General features: G+C 68.7%; 1 protein-coding gene across 1 annotated transcript; it reads right to left on the bottom strand.

Annotated features, from left to right (window-relative positions):
- Window positions 1-474: 474 nt before the first annotated feature.
- On the bottom strand, window positions 475-25,226 carry LOC130708212 (collagen alpha-1(I) chain-like). Its single transcript, XM_057546331.1, has 18 exons — window positions 24,918-25,226; window positions 24,485-24,633; window positions 24,110-24,273; window positions 21,707-21,797; window positions 17,695-18,090; window positions 14,500-14,661; window positions 14,082-14,228; window positions 13,820-13,962; window positions 8,449-8,555; window positions 7,840-7,894; window positions 6,666-6,784; window positions 6,265-6,418; window positions 5,361-5,549; window positions 5,107-5,228; window positions 4,604-4,685; window positions 3,127-3,258; window positions 1,086-1,187; window positions 475-932 (listed from the first exon to the last, which is right to left on the bottom strand). Exons 1-18 carry the CDS (start codon window positions 25,224-25,226, stop codon window positions 475-477), a joined length of 3,081 nt encoding a protein of 1,026 aa, XP_057402314.1.
- Between the last annotated feature and the right edge of the window lie 2,709 nt (window positions 25,227-27,935).

Here is a 27,935-nt window from a genome sequence, read left to right as displayed (position 1 = left end):
GGGGCCCTCCCACCAGCCCCGCCCAGGCCAGCCCCAGGACTGGGCCCCCCGGAAAGGAGGCTGGAGGTCCTGGAGGCCTAAGCGTACGTGTTCTTCTTACGTAGAGGCCACCCCTCAGCCTCCTGCAGGCAGGCCCGCTGCCCGTGATGACCGGCTTCTCTGCTCACGGGTCTGGGTTTGCTCACCACGCTGGGCCCCCTCCCCAGAGTGACTCAGGCTCCTGCTCTCCGTGTGCCGCCCCCAAACCCTGGAGCCCCTTCCCCACTCCCACCCCATGCCACGCCTCCCTGCACAGGAACCTCCATTTCACCCCCTGCCTCAGCACAGGGGCCCCCACCCCGCTCCCGGATAGGCACCCCCCCCATCTCACTTCCACCCCAGACAGAAGTGGGCACACTCCCACCCGGGAGGAGTTTAGAAGCTGAGGGGCCTCCAAAGCCTGCGGAGGCCGTTTCACAGATAAGGACGCTGAGGTCACAGGGACCAGTGGCCAACGGCAGGATGCGGGTGTGGGCAGCACCTCTTCTGCCTGGGGGGAGCGGGGGGAGTGGGGGGAGCCACAGGGGCCTGGGTGGGCAAGGGGCAGGACGGGGCCTGCAGCTCCCGGGCCCACCCGCTGCCCCGCTGCAGCTCCTCGGCGTCCTTACCTCCCTCGGGTGTGCCTGGCCGAGAGGGCAGGGTGGTCACACGGCTGCAGGGACGCACTGCTCTTTGGGGGGTCAGGGCTGCTCTGACAGGGCCGGGAGGGGCAATCTCCGCACCCAGCTCAGCCTGCCTGGCCTCTCTGGCCACTCCAAGGGCCGCCCGGGGCCCCGTCCCCAGCTGGGGCCTCTGAGCCAGGCCAGGCATCTGCCCAGAGAAGGCCACGAGGGGCGGCTGGCCACGCTGAGGACACGGGCCGCCGGGCAGCGTCCTGGGCCAGGAGCCTCGTCCTGGACAAAGGGGCCTTGTGTGGCTGAATGGGTGTTTATCCTGGAGCCCGAGTCAACTTAGGGCTGCGAGGCCGGGTGGGGGCCCTGGCACTGGACTCCCGAGGGTAAACATGACCCGAGCCGGGCACACAGCCGCGGCCTGGGCTTCCGCACCCCTGCGCCCCTGCACATCGTCGCCGCGGGCCAAGGGGCCTCCTGCCAGGGCGGGGACGGCGGAAATGGAGCTGTCCTGGGGCCGCGGCCCGGGCCTCCTTGCTGAGCGGGAGGGAAGAATTATCAGACACAGGGTCAGCGAGCCCCTCCCCGTGGTGTGGTGGGGACCTGGAACCCCACTGTCAAGGAACAGATGTTTGTGTTCCCCCAAAATTCACGTGTGGAAGCCCTAACCCCAAGGCGATGGAAACAGGAGGTGGGGGAAGATTAGGGCTGGTCCCCGTGATGGGGCCAGTGTCCTTACACGAAGAGGAAGAGACCAGACCTCTCTGCCCGCACTGTGAGGGCACAGCGAGAAGGCGGCCGTCTGCAGGCCAGGAAGCAGGCCCTCGCCCTGAAGCAAACTGGCTGCCACCCTGACCTTGAACCTCCAGCCTCCAGGACTATGAGGAAATAAATGTCTGTTGTTTCAGGCCCCCAGCGTGTGGTATTTTGTCGTGGCGCCAGGGCAGGCTAAGAGCCCCGCCACCACTGGGGCCGCCTAGCCCGCGGCCCCCCGCTGCCCGCCCGTCCTCAGGGCAGGTGTGGCCGTCCCCACCACGAGCTGGCGCCCCACCTCACGGAGAAGCCCAGGGCTGCGGGGCACCACCGCCCACCCCTACCCCCTGAGAGGGGCCACCTGGGGCCACCCCGGCTGGTCTCAGCCCTTCCAGTGGGCTTCGCCTGGGCCCTCCGTGGCCAGGGGCTGCCAGCCACGCGGCTGAGTCCCCGGGGGGGATGGGAGCGCGGGGGACTGGCCAGAGCAGGCCGACCACCGGGCTGCCCCCCGAGCCCCACGCTCCGCGCCCCCGCCTTCCGGTCCCCCGGGCTCTCTCCAGCCACGGCCTCCCCTGAAGTCAGGTGATGCCTCCACTCAGTGACCCCCAGCCAAGGCTGAACCCCAAACTCCCCTCGGCCCTTCCTAGTCCGAGCGAATAGGGCTGCAGCACGGCCAGGCAGGGGCGCAGAAGGTCTTCCTCAGGCCAGCCACCCCGCCCTCTGGGAGGGACCCACTGGTGGCATCTGTGCCCGTGTGTGCCTGTGTGACTGGGCATGCAAACCCAGAGCCCCCGCACTGGCCCCTTGGGCCGCCCTGGTGTGCCGGGCTCATCCTACGGGGGGTCCCAGAGAGGATGGCCCAGCAGAGCCGGGGCCACTCGGGAGGCAGAGCATGCTGGGGAGCAGCCGGGCCGCAGGGGCTGCGCGAGGCCAGAGCAGGGGCACCCTGACCCAGCTGAGGCTCTCCGGGGCTGTGCTGGGCTGTGTCCTCGAGGTGGATAGCACACCTGTGGGGCTGGGCACGTGAGGACAGGCATTCACTTCCCGGCCCTGGCTCCCGGCCCCAGATACCAGGCCCCCTGTGCTCCCCTGGCCCGGCTCTGCTGACCCCCAGGTGCCACGACGCCCCCAAGTCCCGACCCAGGCTGTCGGGGCCGCCTGGGAGCCGTTGAGCGCAGGCAGCCTGCAGGGGGCGCTGTGGGGCCGGCCTGAGACTCCAGACGAGCATTGACCACGTCGTCAGCTCCGTCCAGCCTAGCCCCCTGAGCCCGGGTCTCCCGGACCCTCACCGTGGGGAGTCGAGGGGCCGCCTCCTTATTGCCCTGCCCAGCTTTTGGGAGTGCCGGTCCTCCCCTCCCCCACCTCCCCTCTGTCCTTCAGACCCGTGTGCCTGGCCCAGCACCCAAGTTTGTGGAGGGCAGGCCCAGCCACTACAGAGGGGCCAGCGGGCAGGGCCCCGGCCCAGGGCAGGTGGGGGGCTGGCCACCCCAGGCAGCATCGCCGCTGGGCGTCTGGGCAAGCCCGGGTGGGGCTGTGAAAACGTCTATGGCAGGACCTGCCTCGCTGCCTTCCTCCCCAGTCCCTGTCCGGTGATTTTCTGGGCTCCCCCACGGCGGGGTGGACGCCGCACCCGCCAGCCAGGCACACGGAGTGCTGAACTCACGGCCCTCACTTGCCTAACACTCCAGGAGCGGGCCAGACTCCACGGAGAAACTGCCCTCACCCCAGACCTGGTGGGGGGCACCAGCCACACAGTACTCGGGGTGTGCAGAGAGGATGAGCGGATGCACGGGCACCCAGAGACTCCCTCGCTTCCCTGGCTCCAGGGCAGGGGCTAAGCGGAGCGTCAGGGCTCCTGCCCGCAGCGGACGGGATGACGTGATGTGTGCGTGAGGAGTGGAGGGGTGGAGGGGTGAATAAATGAGCAAGCGAGCAGGGAGGCCGTGCCTGGCGTGGTGGCAGCCAGGTCCCCACGGGTGGTGTCCTCTGAGCGCCCCATCGTGCTGGAGGACTGTCCCTCTCCTGTCCCCGTTTCGTGCCCTGGCTCCCCTCCGTCCACCCCTGGTGTCCACTCCTGAGTGGGGCTTAGGGGCGCTGACCAGGCCCACCTGGCTCAGGGCGGAGATGGGGGCCGGGGGACTGTGCGGAGGGGCACCCCCAGGTATTCTGATGGGGGCACGAGCATGAGACCCAGAGCCCAGGCTGGACCTGGCAGGAAGCGCCCCTGTGTGGGGCAGGGGGCTGCCTTGGGTGTCTGCAGGTGGGCGGCTGGGACACCGCCTGGCCTGCTGTCTGCCCCCCGGGCCTGCCTGAGGGAGTGTTCTGGCAGGAGCCACTGCGTGGGCAGAGTCCAGGGAGGGGTCTGAGGCAGGGAGGGTGAGGGTCCTGCAGAGCCCCGGGGTCACAGCGAGCCCGAGGCGTCCCACCAGAGGGCGCCCTTTCCTGGAGTACCCGGCCTGGTGGGGCGAAGGCCAGGCGAGGACGGTGCCCCCGGCCGGGCTGCAATGTCTTGGCCTCCTGGCTGTGATGCAGCAGCAAAGGGGCCCCGGGGCTCCCACCAGGGCGCCTCGTGACCTGCCTGGAGCGAGGCCATGCCCACCCCCTCCCAGGGCCCAGGGGAAGGGGGAGTCAGGGGCCGTCAGCTCCGGGTAGACCCCCATCCAGACCCCTACCAGCCACCAAGCCCGTCGTCACCAACAGTCCTTGAAGAGTGGGACCCTGAGACCCAAAGTCTGCTTCACACTCTTGGCCATTCGTTCCTTTATTCACATGACAAACATGTGCTGAGCACCTTCTCTGTTCCCAGCACTCTTCCAGGCCCTGGGGGTCAGCGGGGGACAGACCGGTCCAGTCCCTGCCCTGGTGGAGCCGACCTTCTGGCTGGGGTGGGGGGAGCAGAGTGAAGGAAGAGACAAGCAGATAGGGAACGTGTCGGCGGAGGGGGCGGCAGTGCCATGGCGGGGGGACAGAGTGGGGGGAGGGGAGTAGCTGCGTCGTGGCGGGAGGGGGTTCCAGGCGCCCCCGCAGCCAGTGAGGTCCAGCCGCTTCTTCACAGCGGCCCCCGCCCCGTCCCTACTCACCTCTGTCAGGCTTCCCAGCCTGGGGTGCTTGCTCTCCGCGCAGGCCAGCGGGAGAGGGTCCCTGGTGTGTCGATGGCCAGAGCAGCGGGCAGCACAGGAGAGGGACCAGGGTGGGCTTACCTCCCCCCGGGTGGGGGCTGGCCAGGCTCGACCGCAGGGCGCAGGCCACCCCCACCCCAGCTGGCCCAGCAGCTCCTGTGCCCTGGAGGGCGGTTGGACTGGCACGGCACTGCCCCTCACCCTCTCCGCGCTGCACGGAGGTCACGGGCCAGTGACCTGCAGGCTCCTTGGGCCTGGAAGGTGGCCCCACACCAGGGTCCAGCCCACCCCTTGCAGCCACCGCTGAGCTCGCAGCACAAGGCCCGGAAGGCGGGCTTAGGGGTTCCCTTCGCTGCCCACGAGCAGAAGACCAGGAGCGCGAAGCCTCCCTCCAGGGCGGCAGGCTCGGTGTCCAGGCCCGGCCACCCCGCGCTGCCCAAGAGGCCCAGCCCGGCCACTCAGCCCTCCTCTCGGTGGGCGCCCCGCTGTGGGCCGGCCCAGTGTCCGGGGGCTTCCCGGAGGGGCAAGCGTGCCAGGCAGGGACCTGTCTCCTAAAGGAGGTATCTGAAGCCCCGCCTGCCCACCGCCAAGAGGGTGGCCGTGTCCCCTGGGGAGGCCGCGCCCAGCCCGAGGGCCGCCGGGCCAGGCGGGTGCGGCCGGGTGTGCGCCCGCCCCGACGTGCCCACCGCGCCAGGTGCTGGCTCGCCTGCCGGGAGAGTGATCTCATCCCCCCCACAGGGGACGAGACTTGCCCGAGGTTGCGTGGCCATGTCCCCACCCTGCCTCATCACCCGCCTTCCTCCGCTTCCTGAGGGGTCCCGAGCCCACGTGTCCTCACGCGGGGACGGTGACAACCCAGGCAGGGCCCTGACCGAGGAGCCAAGGACGGTGGGGTGGCTGGCGGGCACGGTGGGTGGGGGCGCAGGCTCCGCGGCACCCGAGGACGCAGCGTCCAGCAGTGCTGGGGCAGAGGATTCGGGAGCTGCCTTGTCTGGTCTGGACCCCGGAGGGGAGGCCACCCCGAGCCCTGGGCGGAGAGAGGGCCAGGAGGGCGGGCACTTACGGTCGTTGCTGTTGCCGTGTGTCCTGCCAAGCAGGAAGCGCCAGGGGCTCTCCCCGCGGGCTGCTGGCCAGGCCTCCTCGGCGCTTCTGGGAACCCCCTCTCCACAGGCTAGGAAAGCAGGAATGTGCCCTCGCCCTGAGCCCAGGCTTGTCTGGCCCCAGGTGCCCCACCGGGCCCGGCTGACACGCCTCCCTCCCGGCCAGGGACAGCTGAGTGAGGCCAGCTTCCTGGAGGAGGTGCCCTGGGGCTTGCCAGATGCCGGGCCAGGGGGAGGCTGGGGGCGAGGACTCGGTGGGGGCTGAGCTTGGGCAAAGCGGGGGTGGAGGGCACCAGGAACCGGGCGACATGGCTCTGGGGCCCAGGCCGGGGCTCCTCCCTCCAGCTGTCCCCTCCTCCATGCCAGGCTCTGGACCCTCACACTGAAGTCCCCAGGCTCCTGACCTCCACCTGCGGGAGGGCTCGTGTGGTCCCTCTAGGCCAGCGGTGGTGACAGGGACAAGCGCTGGGCAGGCCAGCTGTGCCCCCTCCTCCTGCATCCAGCCCCTGCACGCAGACCCTGTGCCCGCACCCCCTTGCCGAGCCCTCACCTGCCGGGGGCTCTCAGAGGAGCGCCCCCCCAGAAACGCTCAAGCACGTCCTGCTCAGGAGCCCCCGGCAGCCCGAGAAACTCCGTCCCCACTCGCCAGGGAGGCCCGGTGTGGGCTGAGGAGGCTTCTCAGCGGGTGAGCGGCCAAGACGGTGCCCTCCGGGCCTGGCCCATGGAGATGCTGGGAGGGCAGTGGGGACACCGGGCGCGAGGCCGCAGGCTCCGGCGCAGGACTGGGGGACGCGTGCTGGGAGCAAGACGGATGCCAGTGACTGAGGGTCTCCGAGCCCGCACAGCCCCGGGTCAGGGGCCGGGTGGCACGGCCACACGGGCTGCGCGCTGCCCCGCCCCAAACGTGGAGAGACCACCCTTCCCGGCCGTGTCCAGCCAGCGTGCTACCTGCCCCCAGGGCTTCTTCCCGAGGCGGAGAGCCTCAGGGCAGGAGGGCAGGGCCCACAGCCTGTCTCCCATTCTGCGGCCGAGCCGGCAGTTACCCGGCCTGGGCGCCGGCACTGGCGGTCCCGGGGCCAGGTTTCTGGGGGACCGGGAGCTGGGCAGCCCCTCCGGCCCTTGCTGCCCCTTCCCCCGCCCTGAGGGGCTGTGATGCCGGAGGCTGCAGTGACAGGAGCAGCGGAGGCTTTGGGCAGGGCTCTCCGGCATCCTCGGGGTCACCTCCACCCCCAATCCCAGGCCAGGGGGAGGCAGGCAGAGACAGGGCCTGTGGCTACCTTGAGCCCCTGAGGGGAGCCAGCCTGAGGGAGGGGCAGGGAGGGCTCCCCGGAGGAGGAGGAGCCCCCCAGGGCCCACGCCACACCTGCCCCTCGGGCTCCACCAGCAGGAGCCACCCCTGCCCGAGGGTTGGGCACTTCTCAGCCCCTGGAGCCCTGGAGCCCAGGGATTTAGCGGCCCCCTGGGCTGGGGGAGCGGCAGGCACAGCTCTGAGACCTCCTCTCACCCCAAATCCGCCCTGGGCCACACCCGCCTCGGGGCCAAGATGACCCCTTGAATCTCCCAGATGGGTTGCTTCCGGGGGCGGGGGGTGAAGCCTGGAGGATGAAGAAGCAGGAGGGAAAGGTGCTCCGGTGGGGGGACCGGATGGAGCTGGGGTCCCACCGTCCACCACTCAGCAGGACACCCTGTCGGGGAGGGCAGGCTCCTCGCCTGGGGCCTGGGAGCAGCCGGTACAGAGGACGCCCTCACGTGGACGGGACCCCTCGGGACAAGGGGCAGGGTCACAGCGAAGCCCTGGCCTGGCGGGCCTCGGAGAGTCCCCCTGTGGGCTCTGACTCGGGCGCAACACCGTCTGATGCTCCCGGCCCAACGTCAGAGCGATCCGGTTTCATAACCAGCCTGGATTCCTCCCCAGACGAGGAAGGAGCATAAAAACCCAATATATTTTAATTATATCTTTGAGGGCCACGAGCACAATCGTTTCCAGATGGGGACCCCGTTGACAGCCGCTCTGTGCTGGGCCTGGGGTGGGGGGAGGAGGGAGGGCGGGCCAGGCCCCTCCGGGGTGACGGTGGCCCCGGTGGCACAGGGCTCACTGCCCGCTCACTGCCCGGATGGGTGGGAGTAGCCATCCTTGGTCATGATTTCCATCCTATAGATAGGGAAACGGGGGCTTGGACCTGCTGGGCGCAAAGCCTGAGACTGAGGGGTCGGTACCCTGACCTGGGGTCCCTTCCGAGCTGGGAGCTGCAGGGGTGGGCTGACCCAGAGCCTGGAGCGGGGGCGGCAGCAGGAGCCCAGTGTGTCAGGGCCGTGGGCCACTCACCAAGGCCTGGGGTCAGGAGGGGCCTGGACCACACTGCCCAAGAAAGGCCATCTCCTGGCCCCAGAGCGGCACGGGCCTCCCACACATCTCCAGCTCCAGCCAGGCAGGGAAGCGCCCAGCAGCCTTCTCAGCGGGGAGCGAGAACCAGGGGCCCGGGCGAGGCGCAGGCTGGCCAGGACCTGGCCGAGTGCATGCACAGGGTGGGCCGTGGATGAGGCCGGTCGCTGGGCGCTCAGCGATGGGGCTTCGGAAGTCTACCAGCTAATAAGATTTGCCCACTCAGCCTTCCTGGCTCTTCCTGTGGAGATGGCGGCCAGTGTCTGCCTGGAACGCCCCACTTTCTCCTGTCTGGTTGCATCTCCCACCCCAGCTCAGCCCTGCCTCAGTGGGCAGGGCACCCACGGCCCTGGCTCCTCGTGCGGTGATCAGGGGACGGGCAGGGTGGGGAGAGGCCTCGAGGGGCTGAGATTTCATTTCCGCCTGTGGACCCCCAGCCTCACCTGCACTCGGCCGGTGGAGACCAGTGGCTCTGGGGTAGTGAGGGCAGTGAGGAGGGTGCGATGGACCTCACCCTCCAGGGTGTTGGTGATGGCCGGGCTGGCCCACGCTGGGAGGCCACCAGCCCATCAAACCAGGGGCTCTGGAGCCGGAGCCATGGGTAGTCAGTCCCTGGCCCTACCAGTGCCCGGCCTGTAAAATGGGCACCGGGCAGAGGGTCCCTCCCAGAGTGTCCAGGAAGGTACAGAGGGCTTGCTGTGGGACCCTGGCATTCTGGGCACCCGCCTTGGCCTCCCCTGGCCCTGCTCTGGGGGAGGCTCCACCTTGACCCCCCACCTTCTGCCACAGCCCGTGCCCCCAGAGGTGACGCAGCCTGGCCCGACTCCTCACAAGCCTTCCCAGAGGCCCGGAGTGGGAGACAGGCTTGGCCTGGGGCCAGGGACTCGGGAAAACCAGGTGCGGCTGCCCAAGGAAACGGTGCCCTGCCTGCTCGGTGACCTTGGGGCAACCCGAGTGAGCGGAGGCTGGCAGGGTCGAGGTGGGGATCTGGCCCAGCCCTGGGCCAGGCAGTGCCCCCGGACTGCACGCCTGCTGCCAGACTCACGCCGGCGGCCGCCTCCCAGCAGGGGCCGCGGCCACGCTCTCCGCACGCAGGGTGGATCAGGCCAAGCCTGTCTTCCCCTGGGACTCTCGCACCTTCCTGACAGCTCAGAACGCCATACACGCTCTTCCTCCAGAGACTCACCCTTCCACCCTCCGTCCACAGCCCACCCCCCAGGTGCCCACCGGCCGCTCCCGCCTCCTCACCTGCAGTGTGCACTCAGCAGCCTGCGCCCCACGCGGCCGCACAGACCTGTAGACTTACCAGGCGCTCACGTCCCGCTCCTCTGGCCTCCACTCCATCACTCTGCATCCTCCCACCCCGCCACCGGACCCATCACCCATCGAGGGTCTCCCGGTTCCATCCGTCCGCTTGACAAACACTGGCTGACCATGCCCGCGGTCCCAGGCACAGTTGGGGACCAGAGTTTCCACCCTGCTGGGGAGTCGGGCAGGGGGCTTCCGTGGGCAGACAGCGCGGACGGCAGGAGTCAGGTGAGACTTGTGGCCGAGAGCAGGGCGGGAGGCCTGAGGAGGAAGTGGTGAGAGCCAGTCCCGGGACAGACGTGGTGAGCGCCTGCTGTATACTGGGAGAGTCTGGGACCCTGAGGAAGGTGCTGAGTGAGGGCTCGCCTTGGAACGGCTGGGCCTGGGGTGAGGGAAGGGGACAGTGTCCCTCTCTGCTGAGGGGCCCTGGGCAGGCCTGAGAGGACCCCTACTGCCTGCGTCTGCCTCCGGCCCCAGCATGGGGTGGGGGACCACACGGAAGGCCCCAGCTGGAACGAGGGCAGGCGGCACAGACCCCCGACCCAGCACCGCAGCCTCGGGTTCTGGGAAGGCCCGGGCGGGACGGGCCTGAGCAGGCGCCAGGAAGGCAGGCGGCGGGCGCAGCCTCACCCCCGAGAGCCTGCACACCCCCTCCCATCCCGCTCCGCCCCCCGCGAACGTGAGGACTGACATCTCTATCCACCCCCACCCTCCCCCTGCCCTGAGCTGCAGGCCTCAGGCCCTCCTCCAGCTCTGCCATTGCTCCCTGCCTGGAACCTGGTCCCCCGGCCCCGAGCCGGAGCCCATTCCCAGAGTCACCTTTCAGGCCGGGCACAGAAGGAGAGATTCAGTTTGAAGGGGTCCCCTGAAAAATGGATTTCGAGGGTGCTGGCCGAGGAAAGCTCCCTCCCCTCGGGAGAGCTAGGAGGCCCAGGCGGTAGGCAGCGGACACCGGGGGCCCTCCCCGTGGTGCACCCGGGCTGGAGCTGCCAACTCGCGAGACCACAGGGCACGTGCATGCCTGCTAAGCGGACACGCGGTGGAGTTCGAGGCAGAGGTGGGGGGAGGAGGCCCTTCTCGGCCTTCCTCTGCTCCCAGCCCCGCACGAGATGGAGTGTGGTGCGGGGGGGTGGGGGGAAGAGGTTTAAACCAAGGACGACTCAAGAACACACCTCTGCCTGAGCCGGGACTTGGCCAAAGTCCCCAGGGGAGCAGAGTAACCTGCAAGTCCCTGAGATGGGAAGTGGGGTCCTGGCGAGACCCCGGGATCCAGCCAAAACCCAGGCCCATTCTCCTCCCCTCGTGAGCACGGGGGAGGGGAGAGGGAAGCCCCCCCCCTCACATGTTGTCCCCCCAGGCCACAGAGCAGCTCCCTGGGGAGAAGGGGGCCCTGGGACCCTCCTGACTGGCTGGCTGGCCCTCCAGGGGCTATCCAGGGGGCTGCTGGGCCTTTGGAGCCCACCAGCCTTTTCACCCCTGGGGAGGGTTGAGGCCTGAGAAAGAAGGGCCCGTCCAGGCCCCGCCCCACCCCACCGTGCCTGGCCCCAGGGCCCCACCCCAGCCAGGACACCACCGTGCCCCTCTCCCCAGGCAGAGATAACGTGTGACTGAGGCACAGATAAACTTCCCTGCCCAGGACCCTGATTAACGGCAAATCCCAGGAAGTCCCCGCCCCATCCTGAAACCCCATCTGCAGCCTGGCTCAGCGGGGCGGTGATCCCACCCATCCGGGGCAGGCCTGGCCCCAGAGGCCACCTCCACTGGTATGCCCAGCCGCCCTTCCCCGAGGCCCCAGCCTTCCCCACCCAGAGGGTGTCATGCCCACTTTAGGGATGAGGAGACCGCAGGGTCCAGGGGCCGACCCTTCCTCCACGGGCCTTCCCCACCCCAAGTTCGCTCTAAAACAAGCGAAAGCTCCCCTGGGGCCACCTGTTCTTCAGAGACCAAAGAGGGGTCCCAGATCCTGCCACGGCTGAGCCAGGGCCCCGTGAATGCCCAGGGAGCTACCGGGCTCCCGGGGTGAGGGGTCGGTGAGGAAGCCGACCCCTGGTTTCTTGTGTCCTCAGACACTCCCCGTCTCGGCCCGGGGCCCCACACCCCAAGGTCCCCACCAGGCTGGACTCCTCCCTTGAGGTGGTGGGGGGCTGTGCGGGGCGGTCCCGCGTGGCCCTGTAGATAGAGACTGGGGAGCCCCTTCCTCTCGGGTGGGCACGACGGGCAGAGACCAGCCCACCAGCGAGGCCCCCAGGAGGAGGGGGAGGCCCCCGGGGGATGGCGAGTGGGGAGACATTGGGACCAGCGTTGGGGACAGCAAGAATGGCAGCTGGGGGGCACGTGGACCTCCCCACTTCCTTCCTTTGAGAGAGGCGGCCCTCCCACCCATCCCGGCCAGTTCCTAGGGCAGCACCCCCAGCTCAGACCAAGGCTCAGGGTGCGGGGCCCCCAAGAGGGTCGGGGGGGTATATGGGGACAGTGCAGCCCTGGCACTGGGGCCTTCAGCCGGCCTGTAGAACAGATGGGGACACTGAGGCAAAGGGGCCTCGGCTGTGGTCACCTGCGGGCCAGCAGCAGAGCGGGGAGGATGCCACAGGCACCTGGGCACTAGAGGCCCCACGGCAGGGCAGGATGGGCTGGAGCCGGCACCCCTGACCGTGGTGGGGGACCCCGAGCCTGGCCGGGGGGCAGGGGGCTGGTTGGGCTGCAGTGGCCGCAGGGTGTGGCCGGAGCAGCCCGCAGCTGGCCAGGGGACGTGCGTGGCGCCAACGGGCAGATGACTTAATCACAGGCTGGCTTTGTCCATGGGCGTCCGCCCCCCTGCCCGGGTCCTCCGCCAGCCGCACGCCCCCACCCCCGCCCAGCTCCTAGCAACCTTCAGCGGAGCGTGGGCAAATGTGAGGGGGCCAGGGGCTCTCCGCCACGGGCCTGGGAACAGCCCAGGGGTGGCCAGGGGTGCGGCCGGGTGGATCTGTCCCAGGCCGGACTTGGGGGACGCCTGCCCAGCCTGGCCCATGCCAGCCCCCTAGGAGGGCATCCTGGGAGTGGCTCCGGCTGGCACCCTGGCAGAGGAGGCTCCAGGGCCGGGGGCTTTGTACGCTGTGGCACCCCCCCTTCCTGGGCCCCCACCCGGCCGATCCTGTCAGAGTCTTAGAAAGTGAGACAAAGGCCCGGGAGGCCCTGGGAGGGCTGGGACCCAGGCAGGAGATGGGGTTTTAATGACCCAACTATAACGGTGGGAGTGGAGACAGCTCCTTAACCCTGTCGGGCCCTTGCCCGGGGCTGCCCACACTGGCCAGGCCCCCATCACTGACCCCATGAGACTGGGAGCGAAGTAAAAAAATCTCTTCTCCAAAGAGACCCGGGTCACAGATGCCGCCTGCCTGGGCAACCCATGCCCAGCCCCCTGCCAGAGGCTCTGGGTGAGACGGAGGCCCCGGACAGCACCAGACAGCAGCCGGCAGCACCCCTCCGTCCTGCGCTTTCAGCTTTCCTGCTGCCTGACCTCGGACGAGGGGCCGAACCCCAGCCGGGCGTCACCTGCAGTGTGGGGACTGCCCTCCTCCCATGTGACACCCCCCCCCCCCAGTGCACACAGGTGGAGGGAAGTGGAGCCCTTCGTGTACCAGAGCCGTGGCGTGACACAGTCGAGATGCCAGCTACCCGCTCATTCCACACCATTCAGGGGCCTCTTCGCCACCCCTGCCTCGGTTTCCCCACCTCTAAGATGGGCACATGAACAGGGAGGAGGCTGGGTGTGGGTGGCTGTCTCCGACACTCCTTGGTGAGTGACGGGGTGGGGTCCTAGGCAGCAGGGGTCCTGGGGACACCCTGACAACCCTGCCTGTTGCCCTGCCCAGCAGAGCAAGGCACTCAGCGGAGTGTGGCCCACCCACGTCTCCCCGGGGCTCCGCCACTGAACAGACCATGGGGGCCAGGTGGACACAGGGAGACCGGCGAGGGGCGCCTGCGATGGCCCGGGAGAGCGTGGAGGGGGCCAGCCGGGTGCCCTGGTGGTTAGAGGGTGACCAGACTCAAAGAGGACTCGGGGTCGGGCCTGAGAGCTGGGATGGGAGCCAGGACCTGAGCTGGGCAGGGCCTGGGGTCAGGAGATGGGTGTGATACTGTCAGGTTCAGGATGCCCAATCAAGCTGTCCACTGCAGGCCCAAGTGCAGACATGAGCAGGGGCATATCCGTCTATGTCCACGCGCCTGTGTGTCCTTCTGTGCACGTGCCGTGTGTGCACGCCCGTGGGCCTGTGTGTGCCGACCCAGAGCTGGGCCTGGCCCCCAGACACCACCACAGCAGGTCTGTGTGGCAGAAGTACGTGCCTGTGGGCCAGGGGCAGCAGCCCCCTTTAAGAGGACCGGTCACAGCTCAGGTCCTCCATGGGAGCCCCTGAATTCTGCCCACTATAGCACGCCCCGTCGCCCGGGTCCTGAGCTTCAGCCCGTCTCTAGGGCCCCCCGATCCCTCTCAGAGGGGGCCTGGCCCCATATGGGCACCCTCACCCCTTCCTCCTTGGGCTGGGGGTCCTGGGATGGGCGGGGGGCCCTGCACAAACCAGCCATTCAATGAACACACCATGAGCGAAGCCGTGTCCTGGCTGCGGGCAAGCAGGCCCTGGACCTGGAAGTCTCCAAACAGGACGACGCTACCGGGACACGATCAAGTCCCTCTCCTCTGGGCAGTCCGTATTCCCGGGAGGAAACTGAAGTCCGGCTGAACAGAGTAGTGACGCTGCCCTCACAGTGGCCGCCTGGGTCTGCTCACCCGTGGACGGGGCGGGCCGAGGGGTCTCGCCGTCCGGGCGGTGGCCGCGGGCGCCCAGAGGCACAAACAGCCTGGCTTGTTTTCACCCCAGGGTTCCGCGGGGTTTCCACACATCTCAATGGGGAAGGCGGCTGGGCGGCCGGCCGGCTGGGGGGCCGGGATAAATGGCCCCAGTCATGCAGCAGCGGCCCAGCGCGAGTGCGCAAAGTCGAAGCTATAAATTACCCAGCCAGGCCAGCGCCACCGCAGCGGGCGGGCAGGGGGGTGCGGCACTCCGTAAATCGGCCCTTTCACCACTGGAGGCCGCGCACGAAAGAAAAACTTTGTTTTATTAAAGCAACATCAGCGTTGTGGCCGCCCGGCCAGGAGGCGCCGACAGCCAGGCTGGGCACTGGGCGGGCGGGGGGCTCCGCCGCACCCCGAGCCTCGGAGAAAGGCCCCTTCAGGAGGGACCGGCTCCAGCCGGGGGGCCACGCGGCGGCTCCCCGGGCAGCCTCGCCCGCCCTCGCCCCCCAAGCCCTGAGACACGGCCCGGGGCCCCTGTGGTTCCCTGAGCCGGCCCGCGCCCAGCCAGAGGGATCTGCGCCCAGAGCAGGGGTCCGGGCCGGGCGAGGGCAGGACGAGAGACACCGGCCCTGTGCTCGGCCCCCGGCGGGGTCAGGCCCCACTCAGTGGCGCGGCAGCATCCGCGGGGGCCACGACCACAGGCCCTCGGGTGTCCCCCGACCCCCGCGAGGCCTCCGCCCGTTCCTGGCCGCTCCAGCTCCCGGGTAGGGGCAGCCAGGAGGCTGTGGAAGCTGCCTGGAATAATATTTAGACAATTTAAGTGGAAATGAATGGGAACTCGGGGCTTATCTCCATTCCCTGCACGGCCAGGAGGCACGGGGTCCCGCAGACCCTGGCATGGTGGGCAATCGGGGACCCGGGGGTTGTGAGCGGGGGCTTCTGCTATCACAGGTCACCCCTCGAAGGGGGCCCTTGGTGGCCTATGGCCCTGCCACCCCAGGTGCTTGCCCCTGCAGGGGCTCCCCCGAGTGGCGTCCTCTGCCCACCACCTACTGCGCTCCCGGGCTCCTCCAGAGCCCCCCAGAGCACCTGTAGCCCCACGAGCCACAGTGGGGACTGCAGCTTGAGGCCCAGCCTCCCCCCGCCTCTCTGCACCGCTGCCAGATGACAGGGCTGAGCTGCCTCTCCTGTCCCTGAGTCCCCACGCAGGACAGCGCCTGGCTTGTCCGGGGTGAGGGGTGGCAGCGTCTCTGGTGAAGGTGGCGCTGGTTTTGGTCCGTGCCCTCTGCGCTTCCCAGATACCTCGGCTGAAAACAGGGCCTGGTGGGCTTCCATATGAGCTGAAGCCCACCTCTCTCCAGAGTCCCCATCAGGCTGCAGGGACGTCCTCCTGCTTCAGCCAGACGCCCGCACTCTGCATCGCAGGCCTGGCCTAGAACCGTCCCAAATCTTGTCACCTCTGGCTTCCCTGACCCCTCTAGTCCTTGCAGCCGGCGGCCTCCTGACCCCCAGCCCCGGCTCTCAGGTGAGTGCACGTTCTCAGGGGCACAAAGAACGGGATGAAGATGGGGCCCTGCAGGAGGAGGGGCTGCCAGGACCAAAACACGTGCCCAGGCAGCTCCTCGTCTCCAGGAGCCCCGGAGAGGGCCGGGCAAAGCCCCAGGGACAACCCAGGGTCCCCGAGCCCACCTGCCACGCTTGGTTCACACTGACTCCTCCTCTCACCCTCACACCCAGCCCAGAGGAAGCCCCCCTGAATTGACCAGGCCAGAACGGGGCACCGAGGCTCATACTGACCACAGCCCCCCTCTGGGCCTTGTCCCCCTGCCCTGCCTTCTGGGAGATGGTAGAGGGGAGGTACCTTGCAGGCAAACCCCACGGTGCGCCTGGGTGTGGTCCCCACGCTGCAGCCCCACTCTGTCCCAACCTAGGCTGGCATGGGGCAGCCCGGTATCCGAATGAGCACTTGTGTGCCTGGCTCACTCGGGCCTCACTTATTCTCTGTGGGGATTTGGAAATGGGGGGTGGGCTCCCCAGGGGTCACACAGCCCTTTGCAGATGCCAGCCCTATGGGGCACCAACAACTGACATCTGCCCTCCTCCTCTGGGTGGGGGGTCCCAGGAATGAGACTGGCTGGGGGTGGGGCCGGCTCACCAATGGAGACAGACCACAGCGTGTGAAAAGACCCCATGTGAGTACAGCTTCAGGTAGTGATGTGAGGGCAATGAGGTGTCAGGAAGGGCACCCTGGGGAGGGCACTTTCAGGTTGAGCCCTGAATGATGAGGAGGAGCCAGGCCTGAGTGGCCGGAGGTGCCGTGGGAGCTTTGGGGCACAGGGCTCCAGGGACCCTGGCCTCGTGGGCACTACAGGGACTTGGCTTTGACTCAGAGGCCCCAGGAGTCACTGCCGATGCAGAGGACAGAATCGAGGCTGGGCAGGGGTGCCAAGTCCTATCAGGGTGCCAGGGGAAGGGCCTGGGAAGTGGCCGCACCCCCGGGGACCATCCAGCCCCCAGTCTGCCACCCAGGAGATGAAAGCCCTTTGCCCGTGCAGGCCCCACAGTGCCCTTTGAAGGCTGTGGGAATGCCCGCAGGGCAGTCAGGTGCCAGGCACTGGAAGGGGGGCTGCTGGTGCTGTGGCTGTGACCCAAAAGGCCTCCTGGCTGGGCCCTGGCCACCCTCCCGAGGCCACACTATCATGCCCTTGTCCTGCCTGAGATGCCAGCAGGCAATGGGGGTCAGGATGTACCACCCTCCTTGACCCAGCCGCCAAAAGCAAGCCCTATGACCAGTGCCTCAGTCTCTCCATCTGGAATGCCAGGAGAGACAGAGGTTCCGGGAGCACGAGGGTCAGGGGGAGGGGGAACAAGACCGCTCGCCACACAGCCCTGCAGGGTCGGCCTCACTGACCACTGGGGCCCAGGAGAAGGCAGGCCCGGGAGGCCCCTCCCTAACCTCCACTCTCAGGTCCAGGGTCCAAGGACGTGTCGCAGGGCCACCACCACCACACCACTTAGTGGTCACCACAGCAACTCCAGCCAGAACTGGGGTGCCGAGCCGGCTCCCTGCCCTCTCCGAGACAGGCACTGCGACCCGGGAAGGGATGCCCTGCCCCGGGAGGGTGGGCAGCCTCCACCGTCACTCTGCTCTGACCCCCTGATGGCCTGACCCGCGCTGCCACCAGGGATGGGGGCAGACGCCACGGACCTGTGGGAAGGGGCGGGGCCTGTTGCTCCCCAGGGCTGGGCCGGGGCTGGAATGTTTGCATTCACTGTTTGCCTGAGGGGGGTGCCCGCGGCCCCTCCTGGGGCACCCCTCCCCTCGCCTTGCCTGGGGGCCCAGGCCCAGCTGAATCTACAGCTCGGGTCAGCTGGGGAGGAGGAGGGACCCTCTGGCTCAGATGGGGAATTCCAGACCGGCTCCGATACAAAAGGGTCCTCCTGCCTTCGGCCTGTCTCCTCGCCACCTCCAGGCCCCTTCCGTCCCGTGGACTGGGAGACCCCAGCCCAGAGAGATGCTCCGCCGTCTCCTCCCCCCGCCCGGGGCTTCCCAGCCCGGCTCGGAGATTATGCAAATCCCCGCCGGCTCCTTAATTAAATCCCTAACGAGGCGCTGGGGCCGGGCCAGGGGCGGCGCTGAAAGCCGGGGTCACGCTCCGGAGGGGCCCGGCCCGTCTGCGACGTGAGGCCCCCGCGCCCCTCCCGGGCCTGGGAACCGCCGCGCCGCCGGAGGGGGCGGACCGGCCAGCCCTCCCCGCGCCCGGCCAGCCCCCTCTCCCCCGCTCGCCCCCGCCTCGGTCTCCCCAGCGGGTACGGGGCGGCCCGGGACGGCCCTTCTCCCCCGGGGCGCGAGGGCTCCGGGGGCGCGGACGCACCTGCGCCCCGTCTTGCGGGCTCGGGGTCCCGGGGCCGCCGGGGTCGGGGGCGGGGCGGCCGGGGCAGCGGCCCCCGCGCCCCCCTTTCAGACTCCTGTTGTTGGGCCAACAGCCGGAGCCGCGGCCGCCTGAAAGGCCGGGATTAGCGAACATTAGCGGCCCTTTGAGCGGCGCCCGGGGCGCCCCTTCCGCCGGCCCCGCCCCCGCGCAAGCAGGACCGCGGGCGGGAGAAGGGGCGGGGGGCGGGGAAGAATTGGGGGAGGGACGCGGCGAGATGGGGGAGGGGCGGAAGCGGGGGAGAAATGGGGGAGGGGCGGGGAGGGGAGAACGGGAGGGGCGGGGCGGGGGCGGGGCGGGGGCGGAGCCGGAGCCGCCCCCGCCGGAGCCCGCGGTCCGCCAACTCGCCCGCGTTCCCCCTCCCGGCGTCCGGCCTCGGTTAGGGCTCCGGCCTGGTTTGGAGCCGAGGGGCTGCCGGGGCAGGAGGTGGACCTGGGTGCCCACCCCGCGGAGCCGCCGCTCCTGCTCAGCGCTGGGGCAGGTGTCGCCGACGGGGAGGGTCCCCCCTTATCCTCCGTGGCTTCCAGGGGTCGACGGGGGGGGAGAGCCCCAGCCACCTTCCAGTCCGAAGCAAAGCCTCTGGATGGTAGAAGGGCCAGGCTGGCCTGGCGGAGGGTCCCTCAGTCCCCACGGAGCTCGGTAGAACTACCGCAGGGCCGTTCCCACGCCCACCTTCAGGCTCTTGCTTCCAGCGTACTCCCACCACCCCAAGCATTGCCTCTCCCAGCCGCCTGCCTGGATTTTCCGGGGCAGGGCTCCCCGCCCCTGGGTCCCTGAAACTTTCTCCTACTGGAGTTCCTGCCTCCGCGATCACATGACTGGGTTAGCGGCCCTCCCCGGGCACCCAGCTGGGCTCTCAGCCTTTTCTCTGAAAAGAATTCTTGGGCCCTGGGGTCAGTGACTCCTGAGGGGGACAGAGAGGAGGCTTCAGAGTAGAGAGGACACTGTCCCCAGATGGAACTCGGGGAGGACACAGTGGCTGAGTGCCGTCTACCTGCTAAACCTTATGCCGGACACCTGACTCAGGTTAAATTACAAGGAGGTGTTACTGTTATCCCCATTTTACAGATGAGGACACTGAGGTGCAGGGTGGGGAAGCAGCCCCAGGCCACACTGTGGAGCGGGCTCTTGCCCCTCAGCCCCCTCACCCAGGGTCTCCTCCTCATTCTTACCTAGCCACCTGCCTGTCTGGGGCAGCTCTTGGCCCAGGGGCCTCAACATCTGCCCAGCATGACTGGGGCCTGGGGTGGGGGTCCTGCCGCCCCGGGGTGGGGCCTGGACTGGACCTCCGCTCTCTGAGCCTCCATTCCTGCTCATTGCTGGGGGCCAGCTCAAACCCTACCTGCTTCCTGGGACCTGAGCACTGGGACCCACAGAGGTACGCACGCACACACATGCACACACAGGCACACACAGGCACACGCAGGCACATGCGCCGCAGCGAGCACCCCCGCCCTGGGAAGAGTAAACATTTTCGCAGAGGAAGCAACAGGCCTGTCTCCCGAGAGAAAAAATGTGGCCAAACCAGACCCAGGCGGCCTGTAGGCCCCACTCTTGCCACCAACCCTGAGTCGGGATGGCCTCTCCAGTCTGGCGGTAAAACACTGACGCCCTCCGCCCCCGCCCCGCGACGGGCCAGGCACCCACATGGGCGGCTGTGGGGCAGACCGTGGCGCTGGGGAGGCGGGCACGGCAGCTGCTGGGGTCCGAGCGTGCCCTGCACGTGGGCCGCTGTGAGTCCCTCCCTGACCCCGCTCCTCGAGGGCTGACTCTTGGGGCCTATAGGGCCCCCAGGGCCGCCCCGTCTGCTCCTGGGATTCTGCCTGAGAGAAGACCCAGCCACCAGCATCGTGGGCCCGCGGCTCTGCTGCTGTGTCTCCCTGGGCACCCCCCCTGGACCCCGGGCCCCACATGGCTCAGAACCAGCTTCGGGCAGGCATGGGGCCTGTGAGGCTTTATGGGGCACCCTGAGCTGCGGAGGCCCAAGACAGAAGCTCCCTGGGTCCCGGGCCCCACTGGGATGACGCTGAGTCCAGGAGTCCCGCCTTTGCTGGCTGCAGGGGTTTTCTGACCGACCCTGAGCCCTTGGCCTCTGGAAAGGCAGGAGAGAGGCAGGCCCCCACCCCCCAGGCCAGGACAAGGACGGGCCTGGCCAGATCCTATGACTCTGGAGAAACCACACGGAGCCTGGGGTTTGCAGTGAGAAACCCGATCGAGTAATGACAGGGTTGGCGCGGGGGTGACCGACTGAGGGAGCCACCCCACCGTGGGCCTGTCGGCAGCAGAGGACCCCTGGGCCCTCCTCTTCCCACGGACAGCGGGCGCCAGAAGCCAGGCCCCAAGGCCTCATGCACCAGCGCCCCCCCCTTTGCCCTCCTTGTGCCCTCCAGCCTGACCATCTGCCCGCCTGGGCCAGCCCATAGCAGGGTCCCCCAGGAACCTTCTGGAACTTCTGGAACAGCTCTTCAGGCGTCCACCCCAGGGGGGTTGTCCGGCAGAGGGGAAGCCGTGCCCCTGCATTGTCACCTGCACCCCTCCTTGGGCCGGTGGGGCCCCTCTGTCCCAGCCTGAGCTGCCTCCAGGCCCCAAGGCTCCGAGGTGAGGGCCTGGGACAGAAGGAAACCCAGGCGAGGTCCAGGGAAACCAAGGTCATGGTGTCCTGCAGCCACCAGCCCCGCTGGGAGCCACCCCAGCAGCCCAGCCTGGTGCACACATGCACAGGAACCCACGTGGACACGTGTGGGCTCAGGCCAGGCTGAGTCTCAGGGTCTGGGGTCCAGCCGCCTAGCCAGGCCTTCGGGCAGCTGCTGGGAGGCCGGGGGCGGGTCCCCGGAGGGTGCTGGAGCGGCTGGCAGCTCACTCCCAGCTCAGAAGCCAGATCCACTCATGAACCTTGCTTTCCCCGCCGCCCTGTGAGAGACCATGTCAGCCCACCTTCCAGAAGGGGACACTGAGGCAGGCCCCAGCGTGCGGCCATTCCCCAGCCCTGGGCCCTGGGCACGGGGCGCACACTACACTCTGCCGGCGGGCGGCCGGGCAGGCGGGCAGCTTTAATTACCGCTGGCTGCGCCCATTGAGCCGCGCTAATCCGGGCCGCCGCTGCGGGCCGGCTCGGGCGGGCGGACCCTCCCCCCGCGGCCCGGGCACGGGGTCCCCGGGTTCTCACGTCCTGCCGGCCCCAATTAAAGCGAGCTTGGCGGGGCTGCCGCTGTGCTAATGAGCTCCGCAGCCGCTGGGCTTCGCGCCAGGGGGGCGCAGGGGCGGGGTGGGGGGGGCGGAGCTGGCTTGGGTGGGGTGACTTGGGACCATTCCTGAGGAGAGGCTGGGGACTCCCTATCTGTGCCCACCTGCCAAGTGGAGCTCCATGACCCCCCCCCCAGAAGGAGAAACACCTGACTGCGGGAAGGCGCCCTCCTGGTGCTAAGCCCCCAAGCCCCGCACTCACCGCCCCCGGCCCTCCCCCCCCCCCCGCCCCCCCCCAGCCCACAAACCGCGGGAAACGCACTCAGAAGTCCGGATGTCCAAGTGCAGGGCAGGAGCCGGGCAGGGGCTGGGGTCCAGAGAGCCATGGGCAGGGGTCCACAGGGATTAGTGGTGGGGTTGGTGGCCTGACCAGGTCATACCGCCCTGACTGCTCTACCCTTCACCTGGACAGCAACGTGGGGCAGAGGTGACGGAGGTGCCCACCCCGGCATCTGGCTGGCGTCTGACACCTTGTGCGGCTTAGACACGGGGGGTGCCACCTCCCAGCATTTCACCCAGAGGAGCGGCCTGGGGCCTGGGGGCAAGGGGCCAAAGGGTCCAAGGCCCTGGCACTCCACGCTCTGCAGCCCAGGGGAACTAGAGGGGCAGCGTGGCAGGACCAAGGGAATTTGCCAGAAACTTCCAAGGCCCATCTGGGGTGCACGGCTCAGACTGGGTCGGGTGGCCCTGGGAGGTCCCTGGGGGCTCTGTGGCTTTTGCAAACCTGCTCCCACCCAGGGCTTCAGGTCACTCAGGAGCGGTGGCTCAAGCACGGCGCTGGCTCAGAGCTGAGGCCCTCCCCACGGTGATGGGGGTCCTGGTACAGCACGCGGCTGGGGGGATGGGATGGTCCCTGGCCAGACTGAGTGCCCGTGGGCCACGAGAGACGGCTGGGGAGTCGCCACCCTGTTTGCCCCCCACCCCGGCGTGCTGTGTGACCTCGGAGGGGCAGCCCCTCTTTGGAGGCCAGGCTGGGTGTGTAGGGACCCTGAGGTCTGGGGCTGCAGGCCGGGAGCTCTCCTCCCTGCCCCCAGCCCGCCAGATAGGGGGCTCTCAGTGCTGGGGCCTCGCGGTCTCGCTGGGGCCTCGCGGTCTGGCTCGCCGCGCGGCCCGCACTCCCACTCCTGCCCCAGCCAGCTGCGGACCACGGCTGCAGGGCCCAGACTTTGCAGGGGGGTGAACGGGGCCTTGGCAGGCAGAGGCCCCACCTCAGCCCGCAGAGGCCCAGAGAGGAGCGACAGGCAGTGCGCGGGGTTGGTTGCGAGCACAGGCCTCGGCTTCCCGGCTGGCCAGCAACACGACCCTGCTGACCCAGCCGCTCAGAGTGGCCCGGGGGCCCAGAGCCTGGTCAGCAAGTCCTACCACCGGCCACAGCCTGCTCCCTCTGTGCTCGCAGGCGTGCAGGCGCACGGGGGGGCGCATGTGTGAGCGTGCAGCCCCTGGGCAAGCAGAGGCCCGGGGCAGGGTCGGGGCTGCGTGCAGCCGTGGAGGAGGCCGAGAGCCCGTGCAGAGGGCTCTGGAGGCCGTGCGATGCCCCCGTTTGCTGGGGGAGGCAGAGAGCCCAGGATGGGCCCGGGCACCGGGGCGTTACCAGAGCCAGTTCTAGGCCATGCCAAGCGTGGGCACCCAGATGCACGTGCCAAAGGCAGCGATGGTGGGACCCGCAGGGAGAGGCCAGCCCGTCTCACAGGGTGGGAAACTGAGGCTATGGGGGTCCCGCAGCCACTAAAAGAGTCCCGTGGTCCCCTGCTCGCAGGGCCGAGCTGGCGTCACGAGAGCCAAATCGGGGAGCCGGGCCGGGCCCGGGCGGTGCCCACCGGGGGGCCATGCTGTAGCTGGGCTGGGCACCCCGAGCTTCCCTGCCTTCTCTCACTTCATTTAATCTGGGTTTGGGGCCACTTCATTTAATCTGGATTTGAGGCCAATCGGGTACAGGGGTGGTGCGTGTTCTGGAGAGGAGGGGATGCCCTTGGACCCCCTGCCCCATGCCCCTCCAGGAGGGCCCCTCCCTGCAGTCCCCTTGGGGCACTGGGATTCGGGGCTCTGGGGCCACTCGTGAACCAGAAGCGGGTTGAGCCCCTGAGTGGAGGTGATGGGAAGGCGGCAGGCTTCCCATTTCCCACTGCCCCTCCCTGGGGCCCTGGCCCACTGTGTCCACCTCCCTGCCCAGCTGGATCCCGGTGCCAGCGCTTGTTCCCCAGACAGCCGGTGAGCGCTGGAGGTGCTATCTGTGACAGCGGCAGAATGGGCCCGTCGCACCCAGGGCAGGTGTCGGCGCCTGGGAGGGGGCCAACTGGAAATCCAACCCCGCCCGCCCCCCCACCTGCTGCAAACCTGGCCGGCGGTCCCCGGAGACTAGACTAGCAGGACCCTTGTCCCGGCCCCTCCTGGGTCGATCTGTCCCAGATCCAGGCAGGGGCTGGGCCCAGGGGGCCTAGAGTCAATTCCAGGGTTGGGTGTGGGCTGGGGAGAGGCAGCAGGAGGGGAGGGGGCTCTCAGGTCTCGGTCCCCTGTTTGCATGGAGGGGCCCCCACTCTCAGTACCCGAGTTGGGGGGGGGGCAGTCTCAGATCCCAGCTCCCTTCCTGCTCAGATGGCAGCAAGATCTGGGTCAGGATGGGGGCCGGGAACAGTGGGGCACAGAGGTGTGGGCTTACTGCTCTCACACCTGTCTCCCCCGGGCACCCCAGGCCCAGACCGTCCCCAGGGGTGACCACGACGGGCCAGCTCGCACTCTGCCTGCCGGGCCTGTGGCCAGCTGTGGCCTCCGCCTGGGGCCCGCCTCTGTCTTGTATCTCCCTGCTGCACACCCAGGCACTGCCCCTTCGCTGACCATACGCACCCTCACTTCTGAGACCCCGGCCCAGCTGTGGCCTGCTCCGAACCCCTGACGCCAGGCCCTGCCGCTCCGGCCCAACCTCCCGGCCCTCACTGCCCGTCATGGGGGCTCCCGGGGAAGGCAGCTCCACCTCGGGGTCCCGTGCATGGGGAGTGGGTTCTGATCCCCCGTGGCTGAGTGAGGGCCATGGGGTGGCGGGCCCGGGGATAGAGTGAAGTGTGCCTGGCGAGGGGCCCCGGCCCATGGGGCTTGTCTTCCTGGAGCCTCCCAACCTGCCCGGGCGTCTCCGTCCCCAGGGGCAGCCTCCCTGGGCCGGGCTAGAATGCTCGCGACTCGCCCCGCGTCCACAGCCCTGCCGCCGGCCCCTGGGTCCGGCCACCTCACCGGCCACCTGGATGGCGTGTCAGCGTCTTCCCTGCTTCCCCGCAGCCGATGAGGGCACAGCCCTCCGCGGGGCCCTGCAGCCCCAGCTGCGTGTTCTGCTCGGGGAGCCGCTCCCACGCCTCCTCTTCGTCCCCAAATGTCTCCCCCAACTTAGGCCACGCACCCAGTGGGGGCTTTAGGGACACTGCCCCCCAGGTTGACCAAAGGTCTCCCCTGGGCTCAGCTGGCTCTCCCAGACCTGCCCCCCAGGACCCAGGGCAGCCCCACACGGTGGGTCCCACTGGTTGTCAGCCATTTCTAGGCCCAGGGGACACCCGCCTGCGGCCCACAGTTCAGCCCCCGCATCCCCGAGAGCCCCGGCCCACTTGGGCTCTGAGCCCGGATGCCAGTCTGAGCACATCAAAACCACCCGGCTTTGGTTTTATGAAGTCGCCTCCCGGGCCAAGTCAGGGGATGGGCTGAGGCTGCGGCTGAAGGGGGTGGGCTGGGGCCCCAGGGGCTCCGGAGGGTAGAGGTCATGGCAGGACAGGGCCACCTGGGACCCTATGGAGGTCACCCAAGGGACGGTGCCCACTTTTCCCCCATGGCCCCTGGGGTCTGAGACGGGTTTCTTGGCTACGCCATAGCCAGCAGCCAGGCCCTGGGGTGGACGGAGGGCTGACCATTGCTGGAGGGAACGGCTGTGCGTGTCAGCGCACCACACGAGGGCAGATACCCTCGGAGAGAGCGCGGCCACGAGCATGCAGGTCCAGGGGATGCTGGTGCGCGAGGGGGGCTCACCCCCTGCGGTCCTCGGACGGGCCCGTCAGCCTCAGCGTCCGCGGGGGTGCAGGGGGGCTCCAGAGGGAGCTGACCTCTGGGACTTAACTGGGGGCTCTGGCCTCCGGCTGGGCAGCCCAGTGGGGCCTGAGTCCCGAGCTGTGCCCGTGCTGAGGGCGGTCAGCACGCCCTGCCAGATGGCCGCCTCTACAGGAGCAAGTCCAGCCAGGGACCTAGGGCCTCTTTCCCTGTCCTCCTCCTGCCGCCTCCATGCAGCCTGCCCATCCGGAGGACACGGTCACAGCGGCTGAGGCCGAGACTGGAGTCCAGCCGCCCTGCGCCAGCCAGGCCCAGACAAGCCCCCGTGGGCAAGATGGGCAAGTGGACCCTGGACAGACGTCCCAGGCCCACACCTCTGCCCTCACCCTGCGCCAGGCCAGCCGGGTGACGCTGATGCCGCCTGACTCCTGGCCTCTTCTGCCCGTGCACGGGCCATGTTTGTGTCTGGGGCAGGCACCGCTGGGAGCAGTGCCTGGGATGAGGTGGCCAGGGCTGGGTCAGCGATGCTGGCTGCCCCGGGGCAGGCAGGGAGCCCCTCCCACCCCTTCCCCACCCGCACTGGGCCGTGGGCCCAGGCCCAGCCCGGGAGGCAACACGCCACCCACCCCAGCCTGTCAGCCGTGCTTCTCCATCCAGCCACAGACGCCTCCACCAGGAAGCTCTCCGGGAAGAAGATGGCCTCAGTGTCCCAGCTTTGTCCGGCGGCCTCCAAGGCCCTCATCCGACGTCAGCCCTGAATCTGAGCAGGCACGGTACGGGGGTGGGTCCTGACCGAGAGACTCCACTCCACTGGGCAGCTGGGGAAGCCGGCAACGAGGGGTCAGCCAGCCTAAACCCATCCCCTCGCCTTCTCCCAAACGTGCTCCCATCTCTCTGACACCCACAGCTAAGCCGGCAGCACAGGGCTCTGCCTTCCAGACGTTCCAGAATCTAACACCTCTCGCTCTCGGAGCCGCCTCCTGATGCAAGCCTCCTTCCCCTCCCGCTGGGACCATCACCTCCTCACTGGCCGCAGAGCCCTCTCCTCCCCGCAGAACCCCGGGGCTCCCGTCTTACCCCAGTAAAAGTCATTACAGTAACCCCCGCCGGCCGCCGCCCCTCCCCATGCCGGCCGGGCCCCAGCCTCGGGGCCCTTGCAGTTGCCCTGCGCACCAGGGCCGTGCGACTAGTGGTCAGGGACCCGGCCGAGGGCCGATTGCTCAGTGTCCGCTCTCCCGCCCTCAGCTGGGAAGGTGAAGGCAGTGCGGCTGGCTGGCCCAGCGAGCACAGCGGCCCTGGGCACTAGGATTTTGGTCTTCATTATTCTCCCCTGGGTCTGTGTCCCCCGCTCGCGGGCGTCTGCCCCTCTCAGAGGGCTCGGGGCCAGGCCTGGGGTGCGAACGCCCGAGTTCCCCCCAAGCAGGCTCCGCTCTGGCCGCGTGCCCCGCCCCCTCGCCCCCGGCCTGGACCACTCCCCCACAAACACACACTAGACTTTGCTCAAACACAACTTCATTTCCATTTGTGCCATTGATTGTCTGCGCGGACAAAGGCCCCTTTCAGGGACGTCAGAGGTTCAGCAAATAAATAAATGAATGAAGTCTCAGCGGAGGAAGAGGTGGTGAGAAGGGGCTGGGGGGCAAGCCAGCATCCTCCGTCAGCCGGCCCCGCCCTTGGAGGGAGCCCAGGCTGGGGACAGAGAGGACGGGCAGGAGTGCCAGGGGACATGCCCGCCCAGCCTGGGGGCCTTGGGCTGCGTTTGGGAGGGCTGGGAGTACAAGACCGAGGAAGCGGGGGTGTCTCACACAGAGGGCTCCGCAAAGGCTAGGGGCTGCCTCGGTCTGGAGATTGGGGTGTCCTGTGGGGAGGACAGGATCGGAGGCCCCAGGCCCGGGTGATGAGAGTGGCAGGCCCGCATGTGGTCCCCTATGCGTCCCCGCGAGCCGGGTGCCACCCTTGACTGTGTACCTTCCTGGGGTCCCAGCTTGGACCCAGAGACAACCCTTAGCGCAGAGGAGAGACTCGGCTGGCGGATCTGAGCTTCGTGATTCGGGGGCCCCTCACATGCTGCCTTCCAGGGTGGGAGACCGGAGAGGCGTCCCTAATCCTGGGACTGCCCTCCTCCCCCCGCACCGTAAATCCGGAGCTCGTGGGACATGTGACTATGCACCAGAATGCTGGCCAAAAGGGGACTTGTGCACAGAAAGCTGCACCAACTGAGAGCATGGCCCTGAGCCCCTCTGCCCTCCTGCCCGGACCCCTGAAGCCCCTGGAGTGGGGCCCAGGAAGGGTGAGAGCTGCGTTCCACAGAGGGGCCTGGCTCAGCCAGTCTGGGAGAAAGCAGCCTGTGTGCGAGGCTCCCCGAGGCCGATAGATGCCACAGTCAGGTCCCAGCACCGGCAGGGACGCTGCAGGGGGTCCTGCTGTCCCGCACCCCAGGACAGACAGAATTGGAGCTGGGCGGCAGGTAGAGAGGGCTAGAGGGGTCCAGGAAGGCTGCCTGGAGGAGAGGGTAAGGAAAAGGGCTACAGGAGAGAAGGGGCTGGCCTGCTCAGTTGGCTGCTGCTCCAGTCCAGGCCGGGTCCAGGCCCCAGGGCAGCGCTGACTCCTGGCCATTCTGGGGACAACAATGGCCAGCATTTAAATTCCAATT

Source organism: Balaenoptera acutorostrata, chromosome 5 (assembly GCF_949987535.1).
Source record: "Balaenoptera acutorostrata chromosome 5, mBalAcu1.1, whole genome shotgun sequence".
Taxonomy (NCBI): domain Eukaryota; kingdom Metazoa; phylum Chordata; class Mammalia; order Artiodactyla; family Balaenopteridae; genus Balaenoptera; species Balaenoptera acutorostrata.
The sequence above is the reverse complement of the archived record's forward strand: the minus strand, read 5'-3'. Positions and strand labels throughout refer to the sequence as shown.

Coding starts and splice junctions, on each gene's coding strand:
- LOC130708212 (XM_057546331.1), bottom strand. CDS start 25,226: ATGCTCGTGGCCGCGCTCTCTCCGAGGGTATCTGCCCTCGTGTGGTGC. Junction 13,963..14,081: donor TCGGCCCGCCCCGTCCACGG/GTGAGCAGACCC, acceptor GTGTCCCGGTAG/CGTCGTCCTGTTTGGAGACT. Junction 3,259..4,603: donor CAGCCCCCACCCGGGGGGAG/GTAAGCCCACCC, acceptor CGCTGCGGGCAG/GAGCCCTGACGCTCCGCTTA.